General features: G+C 40.7%; 1 protein-coding gene across 1 annotated transcript in view; it reads right to left on the reverse strand.

Moving 5' to 3' along the window:
• RPS6KA5 (ribosomal protein S6 kinase A5) overlaps positions 1–19632 on the reverse strand; it is a 182677-nt gene extending 163045 nt beyond the window's left edge. The window contains exon 1 of the mRNA XM_059914826.1: positions 19335–19632. Within this exon, the coding sequence (XP_059770809.1) occupies positions 19335–19440 (106 nt within the window). The 5' untranslated portion in view covers positions 19441–19632. The remainder of the gene's footprint in view (positions 1–19334) is intronic.
• Between the last annotated feature and the right edge of the window lie 1828 nt (positions 19633–21460).

Raw genomic sequence — 21460 nt, forward strand, 5'->3', positions numbered from 1 at the left:
CATGTCTTGGCTATTGTAAATAGTGTTGCAATGAACACTGTGGTACATGACTCTTTTTGAATTATGGTTTTCTCAGGGTATATGCCCAGTGGTGGGATTGCTGGGTCATATGGTAAATCTATTTTTAGTTTTTTAAGGAACCTCCATATTGTTCTCCATAGTGGCTGTATCAATTTACATTCCCACAAAGAGTGCAAGAGGGTTCCCTTTTCTCCACACCCTCTCCAGCATTTATCGTTTGTAGACTTTTTGATGATGGCCTTTCTGACCGGTGTGAGGGGATACCTCATTGTAGTTTTGATTTGCATTTCTCTAATGATTAGTGATGTTGAGCATCCTTTCATGTGTTTGTTGGCAACCTGTATATCTTCTTTGGAGAAATGTCTATTTAGGTCTTCTGCCCATTTTTGGATTGCGTTGTTTGTTTTTTTGATATTCAGCTGCATGAGCTGCTTGTATATTTTGGAGATTAATCCTTTGTCAGTTGCTTCATTTGCAAATATTTTCTCCCATTCTGAGGGCTGTCTTTTCATCTTGTTTATGGTTTCCTTTGCTGTGCAAAAGTTTTTAAGTTTCATTAGGTCCCATTTGTTTATTTTTGTTTTTATTTCCATTTCTCTAGGAGGTGGGTCAACAAGGATCTTGCTGTGATTTATGTCAGAGTGTTCTTCCTATGTTTTCCTCTAAGAGTTTTATAGTGTCTGGCCTTACATTTAGGTCTTTAATCCATTTTGAGTTTATTTTTGTGTATGGTGTTAGGAAGTGTTCTAATTTCATTCTTTTACATGTAGCTGTACAGTTTTCCCAGCACCACTTATTGAAGTGGATGTCTTTTATCCATTGTATACTCTTGCCTCCTTTATCAAAGATAAGGTGACCATATGTGCGTGGGTTTATCTCTGGGCTTTCTATCCTGTTCCATTGATCTATATTTCTGTTTTTGTGCCAGTACCATACTGTCTTGATTACTGTAGCTTTGTAGTATAGTCTGAAGTCTGGAAGCCTGATTCCTCCAGCTCCATTTTTCTTTCTCAAGATCGCTTTGGCTATTCGGGGTCTTTTGTGTTTCCATACAAACTGTGAAATTTTTTGTTCTAGTTCTGTGAAAAATGCAGTTGGTAGTTTGATAGGGATTGCATTGAATCTGTAGATTGCTTTGGGTAGTAGAGTCATTTTCACAATGTTAATTCTTCCAATCCAAGAACATGGTATATCTCTCCATCTGTTTGTATCGTCTTTAATTTCTTTCATCAGTGTCTTATAGTTTTCTGTATACAGGTCTTCTGTCTCCATAGGTAGGTTTATTCCTAGGTATTTTATTCTTTTTGTTGCAATGGTGAATGGGAGTGTTTCCTTAATTTCTCTTTCAGATTTTTCATCATTAGTGTATAGGAATGCAAGAGATTTCTGTACATTAATTTTGCATCCTGCTACTCTACCAAAATCATTGATTAGTTCTAGTAGTTTTCTGGTAGCATCTTTAGGATTCTCTATGTATACTATCATGTCATCTGCAAACAGTGACAGTTTTACTTCTCCTTTTCTGATTTGGATTCCTTTTATTTCTTTTTCTTCTCTGATTGCTGTGGCTAAAACTTCCAAAACTATGTTGAATAACAGTGGTGAGAGTGGGTAACCTTGTCTTGTTCCTGATCTTAGAGGAAATGATTTCAGTTTGTCACCACTGAGAACAGTGTTGGCTGTGGGTTTGTCATATATGGCCTTTATTATGTTGAGGTAGGTTCCCTCTATGCCCACTTTCTGGAGAGTTTTTACCATAAATGGGTGTTGAATTTTGTCAAAAGCTTTCTCTGCATCTATTGAGATGATCATATGGTTTTTCTTCTTCAATTTGTTAATATGGTGTATCACATTGATTGATTTGCGTATATTGAAGAATCCTTGCATTCCTGGGATAAACCCCACTTGATCATGGTGTATGATCCATTTAATGTGCTGTTGGATTCTGTTTGCTAGTATTTTGTCGAGGATTTCTGCATCTATGTTTATCAGTGATACTGGCCTGTAGTTTTGTGTGTGTGTGTGTGTGTGACATCTTTGGTTTTGGTATCATGGTGATGGGGGCCTCGTGGAATGAGTTTGGGAGTGTTCCTCCCTCTGCTATATTTTGGAAGAGTTTGAGAAGGATAGGTGTTAACTCTTCTCTAAATGCTTGATAGAATTTGCCTATGAAGCCATCTGGTCCTGGGCTTTTGTTTGTTGGAAGATTTTTAATCACAGTTTCAATTTCAGTGTTTGTGATTGGTCCGTTTATATTTTCTATTTCTTCCTAGTTCAGTCACAGAAGGTTGTGCTTTTCTAATAATTTGTCCATTTCTTCCAGGTTGTCCATTTTATTGGCATATAGCTGCTTGTAGTAATCTCTCATGATCCTTTGTATTTCTGCAGTGTCAGTTGTTACTTCTCCTTTTTCATTTCTAATTCTGTTGATTTGAGTCTTCTCCCTTTTTTTCTTGATGAGTCTGGCTAACGGTTTATCAATTTTGTTTATCTTCTCAAAGAACCTGCTTTTAGTTTTACTGATCTTTGCTATTGTTTCCTTCATTTCTTTTTCATTTATTTCTGATCTTATCTTTATGATTTCTTTCCTTCTGCTAACTCTGGGGTTTTTTTGTTCTTCTTTCTCTAATTGCTTTAGGTGTAAGGTTAGGTTGTTTATTTGAGATTTTTCTTGTTTCTTGAGGTAGTCTTGTATTGCTATAAACTTCCCTCTTAGAACTGCTTTTGCTGCATCCCATAGCTTTTGGGTCATTGCGTTTTCATTGTCTTTTGTTTCTAGGTATTTTGTGATTTCCTCTTTGATCTCTTGGTTATTTAGTAGTGTACTGTTTAGCCTCCATGTGTTTGTATTTTTTACAGTTTTTTTTCCCTGTAATTGGTATCTAGTCTCATAGCGTTGTGGTCAGAAAAGATACTTGATACGATTTCAATTTTCTTAAATTTACCAAGGCTTGATTTGTGACCCAAGATATGGTCTACCCTGGAGAATGTTCCATAAGCACTTGAGAAGAAAGTGTGTTCTGTTGTTTTTGGATGGAATGTCCTATAAATATCAATTAAGTCCATCTTGTTTAATGTATCATTTAAAGCTTATGTTTCCTTATTTATATTCATTTTGGATGATGTGTCCATCCGTGAAAGTGGGGTGTTAAAGTCCCCTACTATTATTGTGTTACTGTCAATTTCCCCTTTTATGGCTGTTAGCATTTGCCTTATGTATTGAGGTGCTCCTATGTTGGGTGCATAAATATTTACCATTGTTATATCTTCTTCCTGGATCGATCCCTTGATCATTATGTAGTGTCCTCCTTTGTCTCTTGTAATAGTCTTTATTTTAAAGTCTATTTTGTCTGATATGAGAATTGCTACTCCAGCTTTCTTTTGATTTCCATTGGCATGGAATATCCTTTTCCATCCCCTCACTTTCAGTCTGTATGTGTCCCTAGGTCTGAAGTGGGTCTCTTGTAGACAGCATATGTATGGGTCTTGTTTCTGTACCAATTCAGCTAGTCTTTGTCTTTTGGTTGGAGCATTTAATCCATTTACATTTAAGGTAATTATCATTATGTATGTTCCTGTGACCATTTTCTTAATTGTTTTGGGTTTGTTTTTGTAGGTCTTTTCCTTCTCTTGTGTTTCCTGCCTAGAGAAGTTCCTTTAGCATTTGTTGTAAAGCTCGTTTGGTGGTGCTGAATTCTCTTAACTTTTGCTTGGCTGTAAAGGTTTTAATCTCTCCGTCGAATCTGAATGAGATCCTTGCTGGGTAGAGTAATCTTGGTTGTAGGTTTTTCCCTTTCATCACCTTAAATATGTCCTGCCACTCCCTTCTGGCTTGCAGAGTTTCTGCTGAAAGATCAGCTGTTATCCTTATGGGGATTCCCTTGTATGTTATTTGTTGCTTTTCCCTTGCTGCTTTTAATATTTTTTCTTTGTATTTGATTTTTGATAGTTTTATTAGTATGTGTCTCGGCATGTTTTTCTTTGGGTTTATCCTGTATGGGACTCTCTGCACTTCCTGGACTTGATTGGCTATTTCCTTTTCCATGTTAGGGAAGTTTTCAACTATAATCTCTTCAAATATTTTCTCATACCCTTTCTTTTTCTCTTCTTCTTCTGGGACCCCTATAATTCGAATGTTGGTGCCTTTAATATTGTCCCAGAGGTCTCTGAGACTGTCCTCAATTCTTTTCATTCTTTTTTCTTTATCCTGCTCCCTGGCAGTTATTTCTACCATTTTATCTTCCAGCTCACTTATCCATTTTTCTGCCTCAGTGATTCTGCTATTGATTCCTTCCAGATTATTTTTAATTTCAGTTATTCTGTTGTTCATAACTGTTTGTTTGCTCTTTAGTTCTCCTAGATCCTTGTTAAATGTTTCTTGTATTTTCTCTATTCTGTTTCCAAGATTATGGATCATCTTTACTATCATTACTCTGAATTCTTTTTCAGGTAGGTTGCCTATTTCATCTTCATTTATTTGGTCTTGTAGGTTTTTACCTTGCTCCTTTGTCTGTAACATATATTTTTGTCATTTCTTTTTTTTTTTTTTTTTCTTGATGGGTGGGGCTGTATTCTTGTCTTACTGGTTGTTCGGTCTGAGGCATCCAGCACTGGAGTTTGCAGGCAGTTGGATAGAGCCAGGTCTTGGTGCTGAAATTAGGGCCTCTGGGAGGCCTCACTCCGATTAACAGTCCCTGGGGTCTGAGGTTCTCTCTTAGTCCAGCGGTTTGGACTCAGAGCTCCCACCACAGGAGCTCGGGCCTGACCTCCGGCCTGGGAACCAAGATCCCACAAGCTGGTCATGGTAGCTAGGGTCCTGGCAGGATTAAAACCTGCAAAGTTGGAGGAAAAAGCACCCTTCAACATGAGAGTATGTGGTTCCTGAGGGCTACCCAGACGTCTTACGTTCAGTAGGCAGTTGGGCGTAACTGATAAGGAACTCAAGAAAGAGACATAAGCTGAAAATAGAGACATGGATGGTAGTTCAAGCCATGATATTTGATTTCCCAGGAAGAGTATATGCAGAGTTAGAGGAAAAGAGGGCTGACAACAGATTAACAATATGTAAGAGACAAGTACAGGGATGGAGGCCAGTGAAAGAGGGCGATGCGGCAGTCAGTGACAGAGCAGAGCCAGGAGGAGGAGCACAGTATCACTGGGTAAGGGAAGGGCAGAGCCCATGCTCAAGCGCCAACCACTCTAAAGGGGTTAAGTAAGATTAAGCAGAGACATTTCTACCAGATTATGAGAACCGGGAGACATTAGTAACTTTAAAGAGAACACTTTTGGCGGGGAGATTGCGTTGGAAGCCTGATGGTACAGCACATCAAAGAGTGAACGGAAGATAAAGAAGCAGAAACAGCTGGTATAAACTGCTCTCTCAACATCTGGTGGGAAAGGGAATGATAGCAAAAACTAGAGAGCCACGGAGGATTTTTTTTTTTTTTTTAACAAGATGGTTCAACTGTGTTTGTGGGAAGAGGAGCCTGAGGATCAGGGAAAGAGGGGAAAAAATAGAGTGAGTTCTCTGAAGATTCAAAAAGAGGTGTGAGAGCACAATATGACTCAATCATCTTCATTTAACACGCCTGGATTTGTTCTTCACATACCAACTAGGAAATACGTAGTTAGCATCTAATTTACTGGGACCAAACCAATGAAGTTGTAAAATAACTTTTCTTGTAAAACCTTGCCTTTTCTTACTCAACGATGCAAAAACATAAGCATCTTGGACTAATTTAGTTTCAGTCAAAAGGTGACAATTGTATGCAGTGAGAAAAAAATCTTTCTCTGCTATTTCAGTTCTTTTTTCCCTTTTTGTCAGGGAGAAATAATTTATAAAACACTTTACCAGATAAACTCTCATTTGGGGGTGTCCAGCATTGTACTGACAGCACATACACAACTCTGAAATCTAAAATCTTTAACCCCTGTCTGCAGGGTCCAGTTAGCCCCATCCTGAGGACTACGTGAGACCTTGAAACTAAGCTAAGTAGCTAGCACATTAGGTTCCTTTTAACTGCCCTGTGGTAAGCTATTCTGAAGCTGTTTAGATTTGTGGTTGGGCCTCAAACCATGTCTCTGGACAACATTCTGCTGGAGGCAGAACAAAGTTATATTTAATATCCGTGTACTTTAAAACAATGCTGCCCACTTTTTCTCTTATTGCTGGGGTCACTTGCCCTTAAGACTCACTGTACTTTCAGTGTATAAAACAGCAGTGTTTACTTATCCAATTGATTCTGCAATTACATGATTGAGCCAATATGAAAACTGAGTCAATAAGAAAAGAAATGCTTATAAAGCAGTAACAAACAGCCTTTTTTTCCAATACATGTACCAAATAAATTTAACTAGGAAGAAGAACTGAACTAAATATAAAGCACTTCAAAAAGAAGAAAAAGAACATTATGCTTACTAAGAATTTTGGCATGATCCAGAGAACATGTTCAGGGAATGACCTCTGTGGAAAGCACGGAAGCATTTCAATGGCTATGCCTGAAAACCTCTTTCTGTACGTTGTTCTACAACATTCTACCATAAACTTTCATCTTATAGTACGTGAATTCTGTGTCGGGACTTCCCTGGTGGTCCAGTGGGTAAGACTCCGTGCTCCCAATGCAGGAGGCCGGGGTTGGATCCCTGGTCGGGGAACTAGATCCCGCATGTATGCCGCAACAAAGATCCCGCGTGCTGCAACTAAGACCTGGTGCAGCCAAAATAAATTAATTAATTAAATATTGAATTCTGTGTCAATTTTTTGTGTTTTTCTGTATCTAAAAAAATTTTAAAGACCAGAATAACACTTTTTTAAAACAATGAAGCTATTTTTCTCTTCTTGAATAAAGAATTGCCTTTCTTCACAATTCAGAGAAGAAACAAAAAATCCATGTGCTCAAAACTCCCGCATCTTCCTGCCACCAAATCTACAAATGCACCTGTATCTGCCCTCTCTTCCCTATCATAATAGAAGCAATGGGCCTTCTCCTAGCAGAGGCCAATTGCTCCCCTCCGATCCCCATGTCACCCTTCTCAGGGACCTTGGTGCCCTCAGCTATCCCCCCTTGTTTTGTATTTTCAGTATCTCTCTTTCTGTTTCTCCCTCTCTCTCTTTCTCTGTAATGGATTCACACTAAATGTGTTCTAGCATCACTCATCTTAAAATAACAAAAAATAACCCTCCCCCTGAACCACACATTCCCCTCTGGCTAAGTCTCTCTCTTTAATCCCCTCCGGAACCAAGCCTCTCAAAAGTTTTCACTTGCATCCACTCCTCAACCCATTCCAATCTGGCCTCTCCCACCAAATCTCCACTAAAATTGCTCTTGATAAGGTCATTAGCTGCTCAGTCAGATCTGACACATACCCCTTGAAGCACTTTTTCCTCCTTGCCTTCCCCAACACCACAACTTTCCTAGGTTTTCTTCTGGTTTTTTTTTTCCTGGCTGTTCCTCCTCTGTATTCTCTCTCAGCAACTCCTTTCCAATCCGTCCTCTACATTTTGGAGTTTTCAGGGCCCAGTTCTGAGTCCTCTTCCTTTTTCCATTTGACAATTTCTCCTAAGATGATCTCTCTACACCTGGGCTTTAAAAGTCATCTAAATGCCAGTGATGCTAGAACTTTTACCTGCAGCCCAGACATCTTTTCTGAGCTCCAGACCCATGTCCCACTGATGAATGAAAGCACAATAGTTTAGATGAGCCTGGGGGCCAGACCACTTGGGCTTCAAAACTAGTCCTTCTACTTACTTCCGGGGTAATCCTGTGCAAGTTGGTGACCTTTACAGTTTCCCCATCTGTAAAATTGGAATAATAATAACAGTACCTACTTCATAAGTTATTGTGTGGATTAAGTGAGTTGATAAAAGCACCTATTGATCCTTTGTAGCACATAGCAAGGTTTCATTACCATGATTACTATTACCATATGTGTCCATTAGAATATGTCAAAGGTATCTCAAAACTTGACCTGTATACAACTGGGTCCTATCTTTTCTGCCCACTCCAAATGCAACTCCCCTGGTTCACCATCTGTGAGTTCTAAGGCAGAATTCTAAGATGACCCCAATGACCCTTTGCATGACCTCCTTCCCTTGAGTGACTGAATAAGATGAAATATCACTCTTAGAATAAAGGGATTTGGGGCTTCCCTGGTGGCGCAGTGGTTGAGAGTCTGCCTGCTAGTGCGGGGGACATGGGTTCGGGCCCTGGTCCGGGAGGATCCCACATGCCGCGGGGCGGCTGGGCCCGTGAGCCACAACTGCTGGGCCTGAGTATCTGGAGCCTGTGCTCCGCAGCGGGAGGGGCCGCGGCGGTGAGAGGCCCGCGCGCCGCGATGAGGAGTGGCCCCCGCTTGCCGCGACTAGAGAGAGCCCTCGCGCAGCAACGAAGACCCAACACAGCCAAAAATAAATAAATAAATTAAAAAAAAAAAAAGAAACTGCTTTCTTAAAAAAAAAAAAAAAAAAAAAAAAGAATAAAGGGATTTTGTCTAGGTAGTCTGACCTAATCACATGAAGCCCAGAGAAGATCTGGAAGTCAGAGAGTCAAAGCACGAGAAGCATGTGACACACCTTTGATGACTGAAGATGGAGGGGCCAAATGAGAAGGAATGCAGATGGCCTCTACCAGCCAACAGAGGCCCCCGGCCGACAGCCATCGAGGAAACTGAGACCTCAGACCAATGACTACAGGAACGCAAATCTGGCAACTACAGCAATGAGCTTAGAAGTGGACTTTCACCCAAAGCCTCCAGACAAGCACTCTGTCTGGCTACCATCTTAATTTCAGCCATGCCATGGAAAATTTTAACTTACCAAATTGTGAGCTGATAAATGGGTGCTATTACAAGCCACTAAGTTTGTGGTGATTTGTTATGTGGCCACTGAAAATTAATACACCATTTGAACAAATGGTACCTTCAAACATATGTTTGTTCCAGCTCGAAAATCCCATATCACTACCACACCAAGTTCTGCTGATTCTATCTCCTAAATATATCTCAAACATATTCATGATTCTTAACCTCTAATTGTTACCCAAACTTGTATATTCCATCTGAACTTCAGCAATAGCCTCCTAACTGGTCTCCCTTCAGACAATCTTTCCTTCCATCCTCCTCACAGCAAGGGAGTCATTTTTTACAGTACAAAACTAATCTCTGAAAAATCCTTTAACAGCTTCACACTGCACTCAGGATAATGCCTGAATGCCTTATTATCACCTACAGAACCCTGCACAAACAGCCCTGGCTACCTTCTCAGCCCCATTTCCTGTGACTTTCCTGCTTGGACACGATGCTCATGCCACAAAGGCCTTTATTCCAGTAACCCCAGTGTGCCAAGCCATTTCCCACTTCAGGGCCATCTGTGTTACTTCCTTTGTCAGAAATGCTTAACTGTCCCCCCTACTCTTCACCCCATGATAGCCAGGGCCTCAGCTTGAACATTCCCACTTCCCTCACCCCTCCCCTGAGGCCTGGCCACCCTGTTAGACTTTCTCATAGAACCTGTACTTCTTCACCGTTTATCACAATTGCAATCATATGGTTAGTTGCATGATTATGTATTTAAGGTCTTTCTCTTAGGTATAGTTCAATGAAGGTAGAAGCCACGTCTAACTTGTTCCCTGCTAAAACCCAGCATCTGCTATGGTGCCAGGCACACAGTGTCAACAAATGCTTAATGGATGAATAAAACCGTGACTGTTTTGCCCAACTTATATATGACAAAATTACGTCAAAGTTACAAGTTTGATTTGTGTGTGCCCATTAGATTTGTCCTACTCTAGCCCTAATTATGATGTTTCCTTACAAACAAAGGACAGTGGTATAAAAGAAAAATGGGCAACTTCATGGGAAAGGGTTAATGCAAATCTACTGCTAAGTGTTCATGGCCTCTTAATGCAACACCATTCATTTAGATATGAAGGGCAACATTATCCTTATTACGTATTTTAAATAGTTTTTCCTTTAGGAAAAACATGTAATTCCACTCCAGTATTGAAGTGGTTTGAGGACAGAGTACTTCAGTTGACTGAATTTTCCTATTAATGACGGGATATTCCACTAATGTAGAAAACTGCCTGGTACAAAGACAGCCCTGTGTATGACTTCCACCATCTTGCCAATAAAATTTCTTTTTAAAAGTATGCCTTGATTTTATTGATTTCTCCTTATGTATTTTTTTAAATCTCTAAAATGGTATTAATTAATCAGAGACCTCACTTTTTTTTCTTTTTAGAAGAAATATTAAAAATAGCACGAACATCACGACAAAGATTTTATTTAAGCAAAATACTGGGTACAAAGTCAAATATCTTTCCATATTGTCCATCTTACTCATGGTTTGTATCTATGTGTTTGTATATAAATACATTTAATTATATATTTACTTAATTCCTGTCTTGGCCCAGAAAAGACTTAAGGCAAAATAACTAAAGCATAAGAAAAGAAGAAAGAAAAATAAGAAGAAAGATTAGGGACAGAAAATGACACCAGGAAGAGGCTCAAGATGCATGCCAGACCACAATTTTATGTGGTGTAGGCTTGAGATATGAAGCATTCTAGCCACCAACTTGATAAAAGAGGTCTGCTCCAGGGATCCACTTCACAGCATTCCTATGAAAAACAGAACAGCTGGTCAAAGCAGCTCAGCTAGACTTGGTACTAAGATCGGAAAGGAATGTCTTCTTGGGGATTCCCTAGAGACGACATCATTCTACTTCTACTAAGAATGACATTTGTTACCATTTTCTACTAAATAGTTGTTTAAGTGACTAACTGCTTCACACTGTTATCTTATTCAGTTACCCAAGCCTGGGGCAAAATTATCTCCTGGTTCATCCAATCTTAAGCAAGATGTGTTAGTTCCCTATTGCTGCTGTAAAAAATTACATAAACTTCATGGTTTATGAACAACATAAATCTGTCTTATTATAGTTCTAGAGATCAGAAGTCTCAAACCAGGTCTTAAGGAGCGAAAATCAAGTGACAGTAGAGCTGCATTCCTTTTGGACACTCCAGGGGACTATCTGTTCTTCACCGTCTAGAGCCTGCTCACATGCCTTGGCTCATGGCCCCCTTCCAGCAATGGCTTCAGTCCAATCTCTGATGCCACTGTTGCATCTTCCCTCCCTCTATTTCCATTCTCACAACACCTTCTCTCTGACCTGCTTACCTCCCTCTCATAAGGACCCTGTGATTACATTGGACCCACGTGGATAACTCCCCATCCTTAATCACACCTGCAAGGTCTCTTTGCCATGTACAGAAACATTTACAGGTTAGGACATGGACATCTTGGGGGGAGGAGGTGTATTTTTCGGCCTACCACACAAGACTCTATTTACCTGTTTACAGCTACCTGCAATTTACAAATTGTAATGATGTGTCAGAAAAATAACAATGTAAGGCCAAATTTACATAATAACAGTAAAGCCACAAATGGAAAACTTAATCAAAAGTTTTTTTATTTCAAGAGTTAATCATAGAATTCTTTTAAGTACCAAGTTTACCTTCTTTATTCCAAATAATTTGATATACAAAAGTATTATTTACACAATGTTTTGTCAGGAACACACTAGTTATATAAAAAGAAGCACACCGTCACAAAAACTTGAGTGTGAAATAAATAAAACTGCAATACCGAGTACTGTGCCCAAAATCGGGAACTTTAACTCCCTATTCTCCCTGCAGTCACAGGGCAGGGTGCCTACTGAGTACTAAAGAAAAAAAAAAAAAAAGTGAACTAGCCAGCTCACTCACAACTTCAGGAAGGTATAAAGTCCAGAGAACTTCCTTGATTTTTTGGAGGAACAGATATAGTTGAACCCACGGGGGCACTGCTAGAGACAAACATAATGAGGGCAAGATTCTATTTTAGACCCTATTCATCTTCCCTGAAAAACAAGAGGAATGTAGGAGTGCTCATACCATTGAGGTGCACCAAGATCTGTAAATCACTACAGGAGCTCAGAGGAGAAAACTGTGACAACCCCTCCCGCCCACAGCATTTTGAGATTGACATCTCTCAACAGTATATTTAACTGTGAAGCTTCAGTCAACACATGATGCTATTATGCTAGATTTTCCCTAGAGGAATTTTCACCAAGCATTAGCTTCTTTTTCAGGGGAAGAATTCAATCCTGCCCATCAGATCTCTTGTGTCTCCAGGAAGCTGAGGTTTCATGATTTTTTCTTGCTTTGCAGTAGAGGTTAATGTTGGGTCTGATACAACAGTTGACTTGTCACCTGAGAAGCTTCCCCCCACCAACCCCCTGCCCCTGTTATAGACTGCAAACACAAAATATTCTTGAATCCCCCTTGATTTAAGGGCTGAGATGCCACCTACTTTGCCCAAATAGATAATTTTCTTTTCTTTTTTTAATTAATTTATTTATTTATTTTTGGCTGTGTTGGGTCTTTCTTGCTGCACGTGGGCTTTCTCTAGTTGCGGCAAGCGGGGGCTACTCTTCATTACATTGGCGGGCTTCTCATTGCAGTAGCTTCTCTTGTTGCGGAGCACGGGCTCTAGGCACATGGGCTTCAGTAGTTGTGTCACGTGAGCTCAGTAGTTGTGGCTCGCGGGCTCTACAGTGCAGGCTCAGTAGTTGTGGCGCACGGGCTTAGTTGCGCCGTGGCATGTGGGATCTTCCCAGACCAGGGTTCGAACCTGTGTCCCCTGCATGGGCAGGCAGATTCTTAACCACTGCGTCACCAGGGAAGTCCTGTATCATTTTCTTAATCTCTAAAACTCATGGTAGAAAGAAGGGATTTTCTTATAAGTCTAGGCTCTAGGGAATTAAGATAGGGTACTATCAAAAACCTATTTATATTTTGACCATCCAAGGTATCCTATAAAGCTAAAGATAGAGCACAAGTTCTGCCTACTCTTCTCAAGGTGAGGAAAGTGTGAAAAAAAGGGAAAAGTACACACAAACACAATATATATTTATACATGTATAATATAAAAAAGGAGAGCGGCATTGTTCTCACAGATAACTAAGATTGTCACTGAAATTTTTCAAAGTGTCTTTTTCTAGATAATCATTATGTTCCTAAAAAGTTAAGTATAAATAAAATCATTATAAATGGAATCATATTCAAAGAGCATCAGGGAATTATTTTTCAATGGGATTCAATCATGAATCCTCTGGCAAAACAGAATTATCTTTTAAAGTAAATCAGCACTTCTGACTTTTGTCTATACCAAGATTTCCACAGAAATTCCATTGAAGACCAACTTAATGCTGGTAAGTACTTTGGATATAACTCAGTCCAACACCTTTATTTTATGGATCAGTAAACTTAGGCTCAGAAAGGCAAAATGATTTATCTCAAGTCACACAGCAAGTTTGGGGCAGAGCTAGAAATATAATCCACCCTCAACCTCTGTTAGCCTTTACTTAGAAGACCCTAAGTATGGATGACAGCAATCAAATATGTACGATCTTTAATTGGAGGCAGAAATCAATCAAGCATATTTTGGGGAAACCAGACAGAGACATCACAGAAAAACAAAACTAGAGACAAATACCTCTTATGAATATAGACACAAAAATCCTCTACAAAACACTAGCAAACTGAATCCAGCGTGGTGTATAAAAAGAATTATACACATTACCAAGAGGGATTTATCCCAGGAATACAAGGTTGGCTTAACACTCCAAAATTAATTAATGTAATACACCTTATCAATAAAAACAAACAAAAAAACCACGTGATCATTTCCCTAAATGCAAAAAACAAAATTCGACGCCTTTTCATGATTAAAAACACCCAAACAAATTAGGAAAAGAAGAGAATTTCCTCAATCTAGTAAAGGGTATCTATGAAAAACCCACAGCTAACTTCATACTTAATGGTGAAAGACTAAAGCTTTCCCCCTAAGATCAGGAATAAGACAAGGATGTGTGCTTTCACCAATTCTATTGAATACTGTGCTGAAGGTTCTAGCCAAGACAATTAAGCAAGAAAACTAAATAAAAGTCATACACATTGGAAAGGAAGAAGTAAAACTATCTCTATTTGCAGATGATGTGATCTTGTCAGACATCCAATAAAAAAACATTAGAACTAATATACTAGTTCAGCAAGGTTGCAGGATACAAGATTAATATACAAAAATAAGTTGTATCTCTATATACTTTTAGTGAACGATCCAAAAATTAAACTAAGAAAATAATTATTTTACAATAGCAGCAAAAAGAATAAAATATTTAGGAATAAATTTAACAAAAGAAGTGTAGACATATAGTCTGAAAACTACAAAATGTTGAAAGAAATGAAAGAAGATCTAAATTAATGGAAAAACATTCCATGTTCATAAATCACAAGATTTAATATGCTAAGATGGCAACACTCCCAAAATTGATCTACAGATTTAATGCAATCCCTACCAGAATCATAGTTGGCTTCTTTGCAGAAATGTTGACAAGCTAATTCTAAAATTCATATGGAAATTCAAGGGATCCAAAATAGCCAAAACAATTTTGAAAAAGAAGAACAAGGCTGGAAGACTCACAATTCCCAATTTCAAAACTTACTAAAAAGTTACAGTAGTCAAGACAGTGTGGTGATGGCATAAGGACAGACACAAAAATCAGTGGAATTGAATTGAGAGTCCAAAACTAAATCCATACATCTATAGTCAATTGATTTTTGACAAGAGTGCTGAGAAAATAAAATGGGAAAAGAATAGCCTTTCAACAAATGAGGCAAAAACCTAAATGTAACAGCTAAAATCATACAACCCTTAGAAGGAAACAGAGATATAAAATCGTTGTGACTTTGAATTAGTCAATGATTTCTTAGATACAATACCAAAAGCAAGAGAAAGAAAAGAAAAAAGAAATAAATTGGACTTCATCAAATTAAAAACTATAGTGCTTCTAAGGTTATCACTGGAAAAAAAAAAGATAATCTACTTTATGGGAGAAAATATTTGTAAACCATATATCTAATAAGGGATCTGTATCTACAATACATAATAATAATAAAAAAGACAAATTAACCAATTAAAAAATGGGCAACGGATCTGGATAGACATTTCTCCAAATATATACAAATGGCCCATGAGTACATGAAAAGATGCCCAACATCATTAGTCATTAGGAAACAAATCAAAACTACAGTGAGATACCACTTCATACTCACTAGGATGGCTATAAGCAAAAAGACCTACAATAACAAGTGATGGCGAGGATGTGGAGAAACTGGAGCCCTTGCTAGTGGGACTGTAAAGCAGTGCAGTCACTTTGGAAAACTTAAGTTAAACATAGACCTACCACGTGATCCAATAATTTTACTCAAGAAAAATGAAAACACAGTTCCATGCAGAAACTTGTACACAAATGTACATAGCAGCATTATTCACAACAGCCAAAAGGTTGAAACAACCCAAATGTCAATCAAATGATGAATGGATAAAATACAGTACATCCACACAATGAAATATTATCTGTCAATTTAAAAAATGAAGTGCTGACACACGTTACAAATGGATGAATCTTGAAAATACTATGTTTAGTAAAAGAAGCCAGTGATAAAAGATCACATATTATAAAGTTCCATAATAAGAAATGTCCCTAGGCAAATACACAGAAAGCAGAATTAGCAGTTGCCTAGGGTTGGGGATGGGTTGTGGGAATGTGGAGTGACCGATATAAATGGGTAAGACGTTTCTTTTTAGGGTGATGGAAAGTTCTAAAATTAGATTGTGGTGATGGTTGTGTAACTATAAAATTTATTGAATTGTACACTTAAAACAAGTGGATTTTATGGTATGTAAATTATATCTCAAAAAAGCTGTTTAACAAAAAAAGACATTGCAGCTTCCACATTCAATCACTTGTTCTGGGGGAGCCAGCTGTCATGTCATGAGGACATTCAAGCAGCCCTATGGAGAGGTCCACATAGCAAGGAACTGAAGCACCTTGCCAACAACATGTGAGTGAGCTGTCTTGGAAGGGAACCTCCTGCCCCAGACAAGTCTTCAGGTGAATGCAGTCGTGGCCAACATCGTGACTAAAACCTCATGAGAGACCCTGAGTCAGAACCATCAGGCTAAGCAACTCCTGAATTCCTGACCCACAGAAATCATGTTGCTTTAGGCCACTACGTTTTGGCATAATTTGTTGCACAGCAATAGGTAACTAATACCCCTTCCTTGACCCTCTCCTCAGTGTTAGGCTCTCTCTCCTAATGACGGACACCTAAGGAAATGTCTTCCCAGCAACCCTTCCTCTTCTAAGAGTTTAGTTTCCACCCCCCCATCCATATGTTCACCGTAGTAGCTGTCATGTTAGTAGAACATGATCCCATTCCCTGGCCTTAGTTGAACAATCCAAAAGTAGGCACCTTACCAAAGCCAGGCTAATAAAGTCCTTCGCTAATATTTTTGTAACTGAAGCTGATAAAAAGGCAGTGTCTCTCTGGTACCGAGAACTGTAAGATATAAAACTTGGGGTCTGTCAGCAGCCATGTTCCTTCCCATGTGGAAAAAGGTGAACAGCAGTGGAGAAGAATGAAGCCATCACACAGAGACAAGCAAAGATTCAAGATGGAGAGAGTACGGACAGCATCAGTCTCTGGTTCCAGGGACTCCTGATGCAACTCAGTCCTTTCAGTGGGAAGACCACACGTGTCTTGTAACCCCAGCATATAAAACAGAACTCAGTACCTAAGAGGTAATGAAATATTTATTGAATAAATGAATAAGATAACCCTTCCAATAGTACCCGCTCTTTTTTGTTGCTGTGGTTCAACAGAGTTAGATTTGAAACCTAGAAGTCCTAAACCTCTTCTTTGCTAACTTTATACTCTGTATATCCTTCTATTATTACATTATGACAATATATCCTAATTACTGGTTTACATGGCCTCCTCCCCTACCATCAGAGGGCAAGAAATTTTCTCAGTCATTTTTTGTACCATCAGTACCATTTAGCCTAGAAAACAGAAAGTGTCAAGAAATGTTTAACTGATCTAATCAATCCTTTACTCTTGTGATCTTCAGATTTACATGCAACCAACATCTCCTGAGCGCCTAATCTGTGCCAACCAAACCAACAGTCTCATTCAATTTTCACATTCGGTAGATGAGAGAAGTGAGTGTGAAAGAGTTGAAATGACTTGCCCAAGTCTACGTAGCTAGTAACTGGCAGAGCTGAGATTTGGAACTAAGTCTTCCAATTCCATGTCCAGGGATGCCATGCTACTTGGTCTACACTATTGGAACACTTTCCATGTCCTTACATGTAACTTGTTGCCTTTTCACTCATCCTACAGCAGACAATACAATGTTGAGCACAAACGGGCAATCGCCAGCTGCTGACTTGATATGACTATATGCTTGTCCACATTTTGAGAAGCAAGGGACCACATCAGATCAAATTACTTTGGTGCCTATTATAGCATCATGTGCTGACAGGGGTCCAGTTGGCTGCAGATGAGAGAATCTTTCAAGCTATATTTTAACAGTGTTTTTGACCACTATATCCGGTCAGTTGTTCCAGTGTTCAGCAATAAATCAAAGTGACTGTTCATTTCCTTTGACAGTTAACAGTACTAATGAATTCAGTATAATCTCACCATCCATCAGAAAAATTTCTAAAATGCAAACTTGAAGCTGATGATTCACACAGTAGAGAAGGGGAAATAAAGCAGTTCTCATTGTTTTCTACAAAACTAGCATTGTAAAAAAATTTTTAAAAACTAGCGTTGTTTGCAAAATCCAGAAACTGAGCAGTTAGATGACTACTAATAAAGTAGGTTGCTCCTTGGTCATTTAGCAAAAAGCTGCTTGTTGCACCACTGTCAATGGCTGAGGAGCATATGATTTCAAGTAGCTTTTGCTGTACAGAACGAGTCTACATACATAAATCAGTGAATCGTTACGTAAGAAAAGAAAAATTCAAAATTTCCACACCAGAAAACACCTGACACTGAGCCTGGCACAAATCAGATATTAATACTGAATAAATGTTTACTGAATAAATTATTGAATAGCCCTTTGAAAACATCAGTTGTCTATTAAATTGAGAGAGAAAAATCAAACGAGCCAAACATACACAGGTTACGTTAGGAACTCCAAAATATTATGGAGTAACTGGTTCAAGATACATAACAAATTCACAATGACCAAAAAAAAAAGATTTTAAGCCAATGTTTAAAAATGTTGAAATAAGTAAGCATGCATTTGACATCCCTCTTAAATTAAGTCACCACACTGGCGCTCAGTGTAACGCTAACCAGTAATAACAAAAAAATAAAAGAACGGGTGACAGACCTAACTTTGCAATCTGTTCAAAACAGTAACAAGGTGTACTAGGCACGCACTTGAAACCTGCTATTTAAGCTCTGTGTCTACACAATAAAAGAATATCCCAATATGCCAAAGAAGCTGAATCAAAAGCCTTAATAAACACGAGAACATTTAATAGTAACAATGAACAATTCATTAAAATGTATTATCTGTTCAGAAGTGCAAAAGGATCTCTAACAGGAGACTGGGCTCCACACATATAAACCCAACCTATACTGATTAGTCCGAATAAGCATTTTCCAAAATGAACAACCCATAACGAATAACGTAACAAGTATAAAGCCTGGGACGACTCCAGTGATCGCAAACATCAGAACGTGAGCGCTTAAGCTGGCTAGTTAGCCGCTTTTACCTAGAGCTTCAAATTTACTGAGCCTTCTTCTCAAGAGACCTTTGAAAGAAATTTAAGGCCAAGTATAGTATCTCATGATGATTGCAAATAAAGGCACTCAGTCCCTGGAGCCCGCGATCCCTCTTTATGTCACTAGAGACTGGACTCCTGAAAAGGCCGGGGGAAAGCCACCCTTTCATCTTGCACAGGACCGCAGCACCTTAGGGACCCCTCTAGGGAAGCAGAGGAGCGGAGAAGTGAGTCATGCTCCAAAACTAAGCGTCGTTCACCCTACACTGAGGAAGGCGCACCTTTCACCCTAGACAGGATGCAGTGACAGATGTGGCACCTGTGCGGGAAGGGGGCGCAAAGACATCCTCAGAGTCAGTGCCAAGAGGCAGCTGTCAGCTGCTCCGCGGGCCCCAACGCCCCACGCCCGCCGCTCATTCCCGGGCTGGGGAAAACTTTCCGCCAGCTCCCCTCGGGCGCGCCCCCACCTCCCGGGACCCCCGGGCTCCCGCCCCGTCCGAGAGGCCCCGCCCAGGGCCCGCCCCCCGCGCCCACGGCCCGACCCCGTGCCCCCAGCCCGAGCAGACCCCTGCGTGCCCTCGGGGCGCGCCCCAGCGTCCAGCCCGGCCGGCAGAGGGCGGGGTCGCTCACCCGTCCGCAGCTCGTGCTTGACAGTGAGGAGCTGCTCTCCCCCGGCGCCGCTGTCCCTGCTGGTCCCTGTGGCGCCGCCACCGCCGCTGCCGCCCTCCTCCTCCATCTTCTCCCTTTCCCGATCCCGCGGGGTCCTCCGAGGGGACCCGGGAGACAGCGGACGCCCGGGCCCTCACAGCTCCCGCTGCAGCCCCAGAAGCCGGGGTGCGGCGGCTCCAGAACTCGGACGCCGAGACGAGTAGCTTTCCCGCTCTGGCCGCACGGCTAGCTCCTCCGCCTCCTCCCCCTTCGGCGGGCTCCGCTAGTACCGCGCAACCAAACCACCCCCTGCTCCGCCGCCTCCTCCGTCAAGCTGCTCCGCCCACAGCCAGCAAGGTAGAGGAGCCATTCGAGCCGCCATCGCTTATTGGGCACAGGGCGCGCGCATCTGTCCGCGCCGGCTCCCATTGGACAGTCCTCTCTGACGCGTCACGAACCGCCCCGCCCCGCTCCTCGAGTTGTTGTTGCTTGGCGGGGTGGCAGGAGAGGGAGGAGCGCGACCGCTCCGATTGGTGAGATCGGAGTTCTGCCCCGCCCGTCTCCGCTGGTCCGCACGCGCAGTCAGAATCTTCCTTTCCCTGACATTCCCAGAACGGTCACACCCCTCATTCCCCAGCTTCGATCTGTTAGTAAACAGTGTCTAGTAGTCAGGAGGCGCTCGGGGTCTGTGATTGGCTATTGCCGAAAGAGGCGGGGAGGGCTGATTGGAACGTTTGGTCCGCCAGTCACTGTGGACAGAGGAGGAGCTTAGAAGAAAGCGCTTCTCAAGCACGTGTTTGCAGACGTACCTGATGGTCCCAGGCAGCGATCCACGGGTGTGTGACCAGCTGGACGACAGCGCGTCTTAAAAAGGTGTTACTCGCCCTAGTGAGTCCTAAACAAAGTTAAGTGGAGTTCGTGCTTAAGTACAGGTAGTTCTTAGACGTTTCAAAAATCCCGGCTCTCCATGAGGACTTTTGCAAAGGATAAACATTTCCATTTTGTACAAGACGCATCCTAGGCACCAAAAGGCTACAGAGATTAATAAAATAGAATACAATCCCTGCCCCTAAGCAACTTTCAATAGAACACGAGAAACAGACGATCTGTGAAATACATAGGAAACTGTAAAGCAGAATTCGAAATAATACAGTCGTACAAACTGTTAAGAGAACTGTGCAGATGGCAATAATTATTCTCAGTAGAGGAGCTGGGGAAGGCTTTTAGGGCAAGGAGGCATTTGAGATAACCAGCTTAAAAGGATGGGTGAGATAGAAATACCAGCAACAGATACAGGGATAGTAACTGTGAGCTAGGCCTGGAAGTGGAGAAGGCAAGGGTAGGTTAAGTGATTGATAAGGCTGGATGGAAGTATGACGTAAGAGACACAGCTAAAAAGATAAGATTCCATAAGATAATGAAGAACCTGACCACAATGCTAAGCAGTGCAGATTTTATTTGGTACAGGATGGGGAGCCTCAAAGAGTAGCTACGATATCAAAGCTGTTCTCTTGGAAGTTAGCTTCGGTTATAGTGAGAAATGGACTGAAGGGAAGAGGGGAAAGATGGCACAGCAAGAATACTTTTGCAAGGATAGAACTTATGGGAGTTTCCCATGAGAATGGGAAAAGGAGGGGATTAAAGATGGACACTTAGATATAATTCACATAGAAGTGAACTTTTAAACCAAGCGGGGATTAAATCAGGAGGTCAGCAAACTTTTTTTCAAAGAGCCAAATAGTAAATAGTTATTTTAGGCTTTGCAGGCCATGTGGTCTCTTTCACAACTATTCACCTCTGCTATTGCAGTGTGAAAGCAGCCCTAAACAATAAGTAAACTAACCGATACGGCTGTGTTCCAATAAAACTTTATTTATGGACATTGTAATTAAATTTAACACAAGTTTCATGTGATGATATATTCTTTTAATTCTTTTCAAACATTTAAAAATATAAAAACGATTCTTAGCTCTTGGGCCATTAAAAAAACAGGCAGGAAATCAGATTTGGCCTGCAGGCCATAGTTTGCAGACTCCTGGGTTAGACTGCCATGGAAAACAAAGCAGAGAAACCTCAGCAGCTGCTTCAGGCTGCTTCAGCTCCCTGGG

This window comes from Balaenoptera ricei, chromosome 2 (genome assembly GCF_028023285.1).
Source record: "Balaenoptera ricei isolate mBalRic1 chromosome 2, mBalRic1.hap2, whole genome shotgun sequence".
Lineage (NCBI taxonomy): Eukaryota > Metazoa > Chordata > Mammalia > Artiodactyla > Balaenopteridae > Balaenoptera > Balaenoptera ricei.